This window comes from Cariama cristata, unplaced genomic scaffold (genome assembly GCF_000690535.1).
Source record: "Cariama cristata isolate BGI_N322 unplaced genomic scaffold, ASM69053v1 scaffold18087, whole genome shotgun sequence".
Taxonomy (NCBI): domain Eukaryota; kingdom Metazoa; phylum Chordata; class Aves; order Cariamiformes; family Cariamidae; genus Cariama; species Cariama cristata.
Genome location: NW_009625129.1, coordinates 20,171 through 31,701, shown reverse-complemented (window position 1 = coordinate 31,701; position 11,531 = coordinate 20,171). Strand labels below are relative to the sequence as shown.

General features: G+C 38.4%; 1 protein-coding gene across 1 annotated transcript in view; it reads right to left on the bottom strand.

Moving 5' to 3' along the window:
* Nucleotides 1–552: 552 nt before the first annotated feature.
* Nucleotides 553–11,531, bottom strand: part of LOC104164227 (coiled-coil domain-containing protein 149) — a gene marked incomplete at its 3' end in the record, with an annotated part of 22,423 nt that continues 11,444 nt past the window's right edge. Inside the window, exons 3-7 of the mRNA XM_009703500.1 lie at nucleotides 10,994–11,101; nucleotides 5,151–5,267; nucleotides 3,507–3,679; nucleotides 1,963–2,035; nucleotides 553–637 (exon numbers count right to left, since the gene is read on the bottom strand). Of these exons, the coding sequence (XP_009701802.1) occupies nucleotides 553–637; nucleotides 1,963–2,035; nucleotides 3,507–3,679; nucleotides 5,151–5,267; nucleotides 10,994–11,101 (556 nt within the window). The remainder of the gene's footprint in view (nucleotides 638–1,962; nucleotides 2,036–3,506; nucleotides 3,680–5,150; nucleotides 5,268–10,993; nucleotides 11,102–11,531) is intronic.

Below are 11,531 nucleotides of genomic sequence, written 5' to 3'. Positions count from 1 at the left end.
AGAATTTTCTCTTCCCCTTTATTTCCTAAACTTGATATTTTCTTTGAAGGGGTAAAAAGAGATTACTCCATTTTGATACCCATGAAGAAACATGGGACAAAAGGATTTCTTGCAAAACATCTGAATGCAAGAGCTTCCAAGGACAGTAGCAGAAAACCTGACTTGGGGCCTGTCCTCTACCACCCAGTCTATTTTTTATTGGAATATGAATTGTGATTCCCATTGTTAGCAGAGCAAAGAGATGAATAAAGAAGTGATTTGTCAGGGTCAAAGTTGCAGAGGGGTTTAGAGATTTTAAAAAAAAAAATCTGATAAAACTGACGGGTGAGAGAATGAATGGCAAACGAGTAACAAAAGGAGAAGCAGTACTCAAGAAGCAAATTTTATACTGTCAAATCAACAGAGAAAAGGACAAAAATTAGCATATAACAATACACAGGAAAGAGAAGAAAGATTTTTGTTTGGTTGGTAAGGAAAGGGTTACTGAAATTAAGGGGTAAGGTGGAAGTAATTCAATGAGATATTCAACAGTATGCTGCATTTATGTTATACCTTGCTTTGCAGACAGGACTCCAGTCAGAGCACTGCTACTGGATCTACTATGAGTCTTTGAATTTTTTCGTCTCTCTAGTGCATTCTAAGGAAACAACAAATATCTTATTTAGAAAAACAGTAGCCAGCAAATCCTTTCATTAGGAGTAAAGAATCTGGAACTTTGGATTTTGGTCTCAGAACACCTCTGCAGGGCCTGGAGCTTACACCTGTAGTAACCTATGGGAGTGGGACTCTCCTGGAGTATTATTCTCCAGCCAAAACAGGTCTTTACAGTATTACAATGACTCATTCTGTCTCATCACAATCACTTTATTGTAGGCTCTCCCACCCAGTCCCTCCAACACGTTTTTAAGACTTGCCTATTTTTTAATAATCTGCTGAGCGCTAGTGCAGATACTGCAGTATCCTGTAGAGAACATCAGTTGGGAACAAAATCAGACTTTTCCCAGCATTTCTTTGGATAGGCTTCAAAGGAAAGCTCAAACTGCTCTATCAGAGTTTCCAGAAGCCCTTCTAGTAGCAAATACTGACTTTCAGGAATTAGCATCAGAATGATCCGGCTACAGAAGGCCAGCTCTTCCAAAAAAATTACAGTTCTGTGAAACCCACCAGATCACCGAGATGCTCAGTTCTCATCGATAAACTAACTCACACTCTGAGAGAGCCAAGTGCTAAGTGTGAACAGACACTGAAATTAACTTGGTACTGTGAGGAGCTTTGCTCATGCACAAAAAGCACTTAGTGCTGTGACTGCTTCATAGTGACCTAAATGGTTAAGAAGTCCTATTTGCAGTCCTAAGACAACCCTTCTCATGCCCTGACAAGCAGCCCTCCCCTCCCACACCCCAAAATCATTTGCAGAAGAAAACAGAGTGCTTAACTTCAGAGAAGAGCAAGAATATTTTGCCCTCAGGATTCAGTCCTGAAGGTTTCATGCAAAACAGCATCTATCTTCACCCGGGAATGGAAGAACAATGAAGACTTAGCAATCTTTAGGACACATGAAGAAATAGTGCGGCCATTAGGGAACAGGGAGACAAGATCTGCTTGTGACGGCACCACAGTCGCAGTCACTGCATGCCCTGCTACTTTTCACCTACCAGCAGGCTGGGAGGCTGATCACCCCCCCAACAGGAGGAGGGTTCCGCCCTAGAACTTAAAAAAAGGTATTTAATTCATTTTTCGAAATACTCTTACTGGGTATCCCTTTGTACTACATCAGCTAAGAAGCCTACAAGGAAGACTGAGCATGTAATATATAAACATACTAATATTGTTAGAATGTCAATGGTGGATTTTTCTTCGAAGACACAATTTTGTTCTTTAAATGCGTGTGAACATGAGAATGAACAACAACCTCCAAGAACAATGAAGTACAGTTTAGATGATACACTGAGAGGATCTTACCTTATATTTAGTAATATTAGACTTAAGAAGGTTGACTTCCTCTTGAAGTTGTTTTAATCTCTCTTGAAGATACCTGAAAAAGAAATGTAATCCTTTACTTCATGGTACCTTCAAGTGCTGCCTCAAGCACTCCTCTTTACTACTTGGCATGTCCTCTCTTTGAACTACTGAGTGTTCTTTTCCCTCTGCAGTTCTGCGAGGGATAAAATAACAAAATCTTACTGCTCTTGACCCCATAAAACTTTAAGCAAGGAACCAAATTGCATCAGAAAAGGAGGCTGCCTTTCTGTTAGATTTGTAAGCATGCTGCACAACCATTTTGTATTGGTCCTCAGGTTTTTGGGGAGGGAAGCTGAAAGGATGTATTTATGTCTAGAGGAACTAGTCAGGAAGCATTTATTCGTGTCCTCAGTACTTGAAGGTTTGTGAGATGGACCCATGAAGATTTGTATTTATGTCAACACAAGACTCAACTATGCAGAACTTTAGCATTGCAATATCCATCACTTACATGGCACTTCTCATTAGCAATCACAAAGTAGAAAATTTAACAGTATAGTCGAAAAATGGTATACGGTTAACTGAAACTGTACAGTTCTTCCTAATAGGGTTTAGGCACTTAGATTAGACGGCTATTTCCACATAGGAAAATATGTTTTTCATGTATAAAGGGTTTATAAAATACCCTCTTTCATGTAGTGCAACTGCAGCTGTATAAGGATTTGTGACAATTTAACTATTTCAGAGAAAAAAAATCATATCACTGTCAGAGGAGCAGCGGGCTTAAATTGATACAGAACTCTCTAGGCCACGCAAAACAGGAAAAAAAAATGGAGTTGCTGGGAGGAAGCAATGCCTTTAGTATTACACTTTCCTACCTGATGCATAAGTCTCTGTAAATGAAAGTGTCTTACAAGATCTATTTCACTTTAAGGTAATTGTTGACATAAAGGGAGGTACTTGCTATGGCTCTGTCAGTGACTCCTCTCTGTCGTCCTTAGCAGAGACCATAAAACACATTTTCTCCCGAAGGAATTGGCAAGAATATCTACATGGGTGATTTCACCAGCAACTTATGTTGGCAAATCACTCCATGCTGACAACCTCTCCCTGTGGTGAGAATTATGTCCAAAACTGTTAACTCAGGGTACTTAAAGTCCCTGTTTCCAGTCCAAGATTAACCCATTACAGCACACTAGGAGTTTCTGAAGACACCAATTTTTAATATTCTTGCTTTTGGTGCCATACAGTGATGGGAATAACACGGTCCGCACTTCTCTTCCTTTTCCTTGTTTAGCTCTATTTGGGAATATCACTGACATCTCTGTACACAAATAAAACACTGGTATTTTCCTGCAGCCTAACTTTCTCAATATTATTTGATGGTTAGCTACAGTACAAACAAAACAGACAAAACAAATTACCAAAATGTCTTAATTTTTATTCTCGGATAGATTTTCTTTAAAGTTTTGTTGTGACTGACTTCCTGATGCTGCTGTTAAAGCAATACACTGCTGGTTCTGTAAGGTTTGCAATGCGCTCACCTGTTCTCCATACATAGAGCATCGACATCGATGATACGGTTTTCATGCCCTCCTAAGACATGATTAAGCTCTTGGTTTAGTCTGTCAGACTTATCTTGGTAAAAAGAGCGTTCCTCTTTCACATCCTGTAACTCATCCAGTGCAGCCTGAAGATCGTATCTCAGAGTCTCGATCTGAGAAGAAAGGAGAGCTGTATGACTATTTTGAAGTTTAAACAAAAGATTCCATAGCGCCCAAACTCAAAACACCAACAAGCACTGCATGTCTGAACAGGATTGATTTTGGACAGTCAAAAGTTTTTCCAAAGCTCATAATCCCAGGTACTTTTACTCTATTTTGGAATTATTTCATTAATTTGAAGTTAAGTACCTTCAGCAGTTAGACTTGTTTTACAAAATTTCTAGAAAACAACTAAAATGTAACAGCAAAAGAAACCTTAATCCGTACTATAACTCTGCTACAAACATATTAAACTGGTTTTAGCATGTAATTTATAGGACTCCAGGAATGAACTCAACTGAGTGAGAATTTGGAGGACGAAGAAAAAGTCTGTAAGGGGGAATTTATACTAATTATGGGACTTTCAGCAATGAAGTTCCATGGAACAGGAAGAAGAACTGAGAAAAGCACAAAATAAGCCAGCATGGAGTTGACAAAGTGAGCTTTGCTATTAAGTAAAAGGGTGAAGGAGTCCAGTATGAAAGATACTCAAGGGCAAAAAGCTTCAAACTTACAAGGAGAGGAAACAGAGTGTGAGAAAAGTCTGCAATGAGTTGAGAAGTCTCCACTGGCACCTCAGAAAACACTGATACGCCGGGAAGGACAACAGAAGACCATGTGAAAAGAGGCAAGTTGATGAACAGAGAGAGTGCGCGCTTGGGAACAGAGATACCAGACAGAATCACATTGGAAGAAGACCAAATGCAGTCAACAGTCCTTCTGGTAAGCTAAAGTAGCACCGCACTTGAGTGAAGACTGAAAAACAAGAAATATGCACCTCCTCCTGGATCACAGAATGGCTCATTCAGGGTGGAACTGACATTGGTAGGAATGAGTGTGGGAACAACCGAGAACACAAACCCCCAAAATTGTCCAGAAAGCTATGTATTTTTAAGAGCCTGATGAATTGGATGCTGCATGGTACATACTATTAATCCAGACTTGAGGTAGGGAAAAGAGGTCTGATGCAAGAATTTTTCAAAAGAGGGAAAGAAATAGCTAAGGGGCAGGAGGAAGAGAAGACTAACACCACTTCTACAGAAAATCAGATTCAGAAAGTATCTTTAGGAGACGCAGCAGCCACCACATATTGTGCTGAATACTTGTAACAGCTTTCACTAAGGAGTCTTTCGCATTGACATTCATTGACAATATTCAATTGTCACAAGTTGTTGCTGCACATTATAAAAAGAGGATAATCAATACCTAGAGAAGGAATTCCTGAGATTAGGAAACTCACTCAACCACGTATGCATGTTTAAATTAGAGCTCAGGAAGAACTATTTCAGGAAAAATCCCAACACCTTCATCACTATTTGCAATGTTAATCAGCTACCAGCCCTCCAAACACAATAGAAGCAGTCATTGACTTGTTACTGCACTAGCTCTGTAAAACATGACAGTATATGCCCATTTAGTTATTACTTGTTCTCGAGCCTTCTCCAACTGTTGAACAAGGTCCTCCCGTTCATGTGCTGCAAAGTGACGAGCCCCAACTTCATCATCTCCAAGTCTTTGCTTTGCTATTGTCATTCGAAGGAGCTACGATTACAAAAACAGATTCAGTAAGCAAGAGAACACAGGCTGCAGCATCAGAGTACATCTGCATTAGAAAGAGTAAAGCTGTCATAGATTTCATCTCTTCCATGCCAAACAGCTGGTATTATTTAAACCAGAGGGAATTTTCTGAGCTGAGGGCTCAATCATGTTCTCAGTGAAAAATTCCAGTTGAATACTCGAGGCATCAACAGGAACTGAATTAGACCCTGCAACAACAGTCACCAGAGTATACAAATTATGAAAGACCAAGTAAATACAGACACGTGGTCAATGTTTTTCAGGAGTGACAGGAACCAATTCTAGTCAGACTAAAACTAGAGAACTCTCAGAAAGCCATTCTCATATGTAAATCTTAAAATTCTCTGCAGCAGAGAACTCTTCCTAGTCAAGAATAAAAAGGCACAAAGTAGATTGCCCAGCTTCATTTTAGTGATATCACTTAAAATCCCACTGCACTACATCAATGCGGATTTTGCATTAGGAGTTGCTAATACGTTTGCCTGTGCATTATTTTTTTTTCCATCTACTTGCAAAAGTTAATTCATGCTAAAAACAAAAAAAATGGGCCAACAACAAAGACTTGGCCAAAATGCTTAAACAGCTAATAAACTGATGAGCTTTGTGACTGCTGAAAACAGTCTGACTAGAATTAATACACAGTTATATTCAATATCCAAAGCAAAAAGCAACTACCTTTCAAGAATCATGGAGTATTAAAATAACAGTCTATAAGGCATTCAGCATTTAGAATTGTTTATACTGAGTACAACTAGGCAAAAGTGTTGCCTCCCCATGGCCTCATTTGTAGGAGCTCCACAGAGACTAGAGAAACTCACCGCAATAACCAGACTGACTTTCCCTGTATCTTTGACTGAACCAAGAAATTAATGTACATCATTATATTGCAGAGTTAGAAAAAAAATCAATCTTCTGAAGTAGGAGATTGTACATTAAAATCTATCTTTGGTATTTATGGGATGCCAGTCACCATAGCTGCAATGTGCCAATTAAAATCCTGCTGATGCAAGACAGACTACCAAAATCATCGTCCCCACTTATTTCAGCTCCACCTCAGTGCAAGTCACTGAAGCTAGTACAACTTGTTCTGATAAGCAGTTCACTTGTTCAGGGGAAGCTGTGCCCCCAAAAGTAACTGGTTTTGGCAAACTACATTTTCCTACCCCCACAGGGAAAGCACAAATCACTGCACAGTTATTAAGGCTGAATGGATCCTAGGAGATATAATTCCTATTAATTTCTTTATCAAAACAAATAAGTCAAGAAGGCAACTAGCAAATCCCGGAATGGCTTCATAGCTATGGGACCTTTTTTTTTTTAAATGCTGTAAGGCTGATGAACAAAAGGTATGGTAACGTGATTTAATTTGGCTAGATTAATTTAATTTCTACAATCTCTTGCTAGTGAGAAATAGCAATGTAATAACATTTTGAGGGCTTAATCTTGTTCAGAAATACTGGAAGCGGGAAGGGGAAATCACTCTTTACCAATGCCTCCAATGCTTGCAGCAGAGCAAAACTTCTATGTAACACTTGGCACCAGGCTGAGAACTGGATCAGAGCTGTGACTCACGCACTATGACCAACTCTCCTCCAGCCCAGGAGGAGGTGAGGCATAACATGCAATTATAACTGCAAGCAATTATTACTTACAAGGTCAGTCTGCCAATAAAAGGCGAACTCTTTATTTACTACTAATTTTGGGGTGAAAAAAAAAAGTATGAAGTCTTATAAAAAGAATGCTTCCAAAATCAAAATTCAGCCAGTAAAAGCAGCATTATAAACACACATAAAGTAAAATACCAATCCATAAAACGACAGAGTGCTTCTTCCAGACAGTTGGCCAATCAGAGAGTTGACAGGGCAGAACAGGCCAAGTCCTTTAATTCTGCATTGTGAACGTCTCATGAGGCAGCATCACCTGCTATAAAATTCTTCCCTCAAAATGCTGTGACCCAAAGAGACACTAAGTGTTATGCCAGAGGGTTAAGGGTTTATTTAATCTATTAGTACTTTGTTATAAACTTTATACACATGTCCTCTGGCTGCTGTATTTTTATTTCTGTCATTCAAAAATCACTAAGGAAAGGACAGCTCAACTTCATTTTGCAGCTAGAGAACAGGTTAACGCTACCCCTCAGGATTCCACAAACAGCATCCACAGCAGAGTACATTTAAATTAATGGCACCTTACCAGAGATAGCTTCTGTTTGTCAAGAACCCATAGATGGTTAACCAAAACAAACCAGTGCTGCAAACCATTAGTCTTTATTATTTTAATATCACAGCTTTTTCTTAATTAGTGTCAGCTAAAATAATTATTTATAAAATAGCAACTCTGTAGTGGCCTCACATGCCCCAAACAGGTTTCACTGCGATAGCTGCTGTGCAGGCTAGGAGTCCACAGACAATGCCTGCGCTTAAGTTCTACATTCCTGATTATCGATAAAACATGCAGAAGGAAGAGGGGAACAAGCACAACCAGTAAATTCTTCATGGAAAGCACAAACCACCACGTTTAGCCACAGTCACTGACAGCAAGTGTCTTCACCATGTTGTCTACAAAATCTTAAAAAGTGGACCACAACTATGCAAATTTGCTACCTTAAGTCCTAGTTCTGCCAAAACATACGCACATTTAACATTTCGCACTGTTGCTGCATGAATGATTGTTTGCCTTATAATAACAAACTGTCAGTAACACTGCAGCCATTGTTTTCCATGCATCTTCCTCTCGCTTAGCACTGCCCTCGACAGCTTACAAAACCATTTCTTTGCGTGAGTAGGAATTCAAGTGAAGGCAAGTGAGTCATCTAGTCTTCCAGAAGCCTCCAGTTTCTCTTATGCTTTCCATTTTCACCCTTTTACAAGGGAGAATTAGATTTCCTAATCATTCTCTTCTAACTTTCAGTAATTGTTCTCCAAGCATTGCTGCCAGAATGTTAGGAAGGAAAAATATTTATGAATAACTATCATAAACATAGAATAGTTTTCATGTGTCAGAGCTGATAAGAGATTGTGATCAATCATAAAAATAAATAGTCTGAGATATCTGTTGCTGGAGTGCTGCAGTCTAACTACTGTTGTATTTCTCCAACTGCAGCAACAAATCCTTCCAGAGACTGCCTGAAGAAGTTTTATTATTTGTGCCAACAGAATTCTAGTTGAAATTAAAGGAAAAAATTAGTCCAGTTAAACCAAATGCAAGTAATTTGTTATTGCCTAACTGATGACGTACTTAACATGATTTCAACAACAAGTAAAATGCCACCAATTTAAGGTCTTCTTGCTAATCCAAGTGACTGTATCCTACTAGTAGCAAACATTAAAGCGGTGAAAAACAAGTCATCAAAACATTTCTTTATCAATAGGGCTAAAGAGTTTTTTTCTTTTTTAGTCCTACAAAGCTCTTGCACTCAGTGACAAAGCCTGCATGAGTCACTCCTGCCCAGACACAGGCAGAATTGTTCATCCATAAGCAGCTTCACTTGCTGCAAAAGCAGCTGTTTGTTCATCTCTTGCCAGAAGTAAGGTTGACATAGACCAGCTGGGCAGGATGCCCTCCCTCACTCTAGAAAAAGCAGAGAGAAGAATGCAGGGGAAAAGTGTAAGAACAAACAAATTATTATAGTTCTTTGGTTTTCTATATACCATGCATTATCAGGACTCCAGTGCCTGAAGTAACCCAGCTGCCAGTACAGGAGAACTGATGAGCAGAACAGAACGGCTTAAGGAACAAGCCTAGAATTTTATCACCAAAGCTAGGAGGGAGCAAAATCTGACAGAGGAGGACAGTGTTAAATCCCTCAGAGAGATGGCAATGCTTTCTTAGACACTTCAAAAAAGAGCAACCTGACCCTAAAATAAGCTCTATTTCTCATTTACTAAGAAATTGAAGAATGTGTTCCAAAAATGAAAATCCTAGTCTAAATTAATCCCTGTCTGATGCAGTTCTTTCCTCCCCCTCTTTATTTAGCGATGCACTATTTTGCACCTTTTGGAGAGGGGCACAGTGGGTAGGATAACTCTTTTTGTATTTTTCCATTCGTTATGAGGATCATGAATTTAAATTCATGCTGAGAATACAGATGTCACAAAGATGACCAGCTAATATCAAGTTAACCTGCAAAGGCAAATCTAAACAAACGCCAGCTCAAGCACAAAGAAGTAGGCTCCGTGTTACCAAGATCATATTATTATAAGGAATTGGAATAGGTACATAACCTTGATATTTAAATATGTTGTAGTTTTACTACCTTTGTGTTCTGTTTGTACTTACAAACCCTTGTTATCTGTTCAGGACTGGCTTGGGAAAGGCTGTATGGCATAATATTGGTACTGGAGAACTGCAAGGTACTGTCTTCTACACTGTAATATAGTTCAAACAATAACATGCAAATGAAAAGAAACACTGGCTGGACATTAGAAAGAACTTCTTCACTATAAGAGTCGTTAGGCATTGGAACAGGCTCCCCAGGGAGGTGGTGAAGTCACCATCCCTGGAGGTGTTCAAAAAACGTTTAGATGTGGCGCTTCAAGACATGGTTTAGTGGGTTTAGCAGGCATGGTGGCATCGGGTAAATAGTTGGATTTGATGATCTTGGAGGTCTCTTCCAACCATAATGATTCTATGATTCTATGACTGGGAAAGCTGGTCTTTGAAGACTTGAGCAAGTTACGCTGAATGCTATGCATTCTACAAATTCAGGTCTCACTTGAACTTTCCAAGCTCCCTGCACAATTTCAAGGAAGTCCTTTGTGATAAACAATGAATAGAACTGCAGTATCACAATATACTTATGTTTAAAATACAATAAATAAAATAAAATGAACTTAAATGGAAAAAACCTCCCCGCCTGAATAATTAAAAGCTGCATTATTTTTATTCACATTTTAAAATCCCATAACTTTAAAACTGTAGTTGAGGGAGGAAAGTTATGATTCATTATTTGTTTCATTTTTTACTTCGTTAACCACCTCGACTCTCAAATTCAACCTCTCACTAGTTTGATCTCTGAATGTACTTCTGCATACAGCTCCAGCTGTGAATGTTACACACATTTTGCTTGAGTTTAAATATTTCAATTAACAGAGACAACAGGAGTTTGATTAATACCAAATGGCAGATTCTGAGCAATGTTCCATATAACTTGCTAAATTTAGCAATAAAATAAATTGGTTATGTAAGTGTAATAGGATGAGAGCTTAACACAAAGCTCACTATATATATTTGTGATCAACTGCTCCATATTTTTGAAGGGAAAAATTATGCCTCCCCTGGTTTCATCATCTACTAAAATTTTGCATTTTCATTGCAAAAAAACCCAAAAATTATCACATGAAGAAGATGACATACTTATCTGTACTTACTTGTAAAGAGTAAATACTAATAATAAAATATATTAAGAAAGAAAGCGAGAAAGTCTGAGATCATTAAAGCAAGACTAGGTGCAAAATACATAGTTAAGCACAACGGAGCACAAACAGAATACAAAAATATATAATAAGCTGTGCTTACTAGTATCCTGTACAACCTTCTTTTGTTCTACTGTTTTGAGCATTTATGATAACCAAAGTATTCTAGAAGTTCTGTAACCCATTGTTTTATTTGTTTTCCTAAGGAGTAAATGCAAAACTCCAGCCCAGTTTACACATTCCAGGCCATTTACTGATAACAAAATTTTATATTACCTTATTGTCCCCTTGTACTTCTCCCAGTCTCTGTTGAAGCTCTCTAATCTCTTCTCCAAGATGTTTATTTCTGTCTTGAGCCTCACTAAGTAGTTGAGCCAGATTTGCCTAGAAAAGGAGTAAATATCAGTCAGAAGTTAGTGCCTACAGAGACAAGCGAAAGTGGTGATTGAAAAGAAACCCTAGACTTACTCTTTATCTGCCAAAAATCTTTACTTTTATTGTTGCTGGTACCGAGACTTCATGTTTCATTAGACAGATAACAACAAAAGTCACCAGGGGTCCTTTATCTTTAATAGTAGGAAATACATACATCATGTGTGCACACACACTCCCAGAACAGCACACAAACCCCAAACAAGACAAAGCCAAAACATCTATGCTAGTTCTGGTATCTTGGCTGGTGAGAAGAGCAAAATGCAGAGTACTTTGAAAATATTTATACAAAGTTGACAAAATAATAGTTTTAAACTTGCACCTAATTAGACAAAAAGCACAGTTGAGAAATAATTACGATATAATTATATTCCCTAATAGT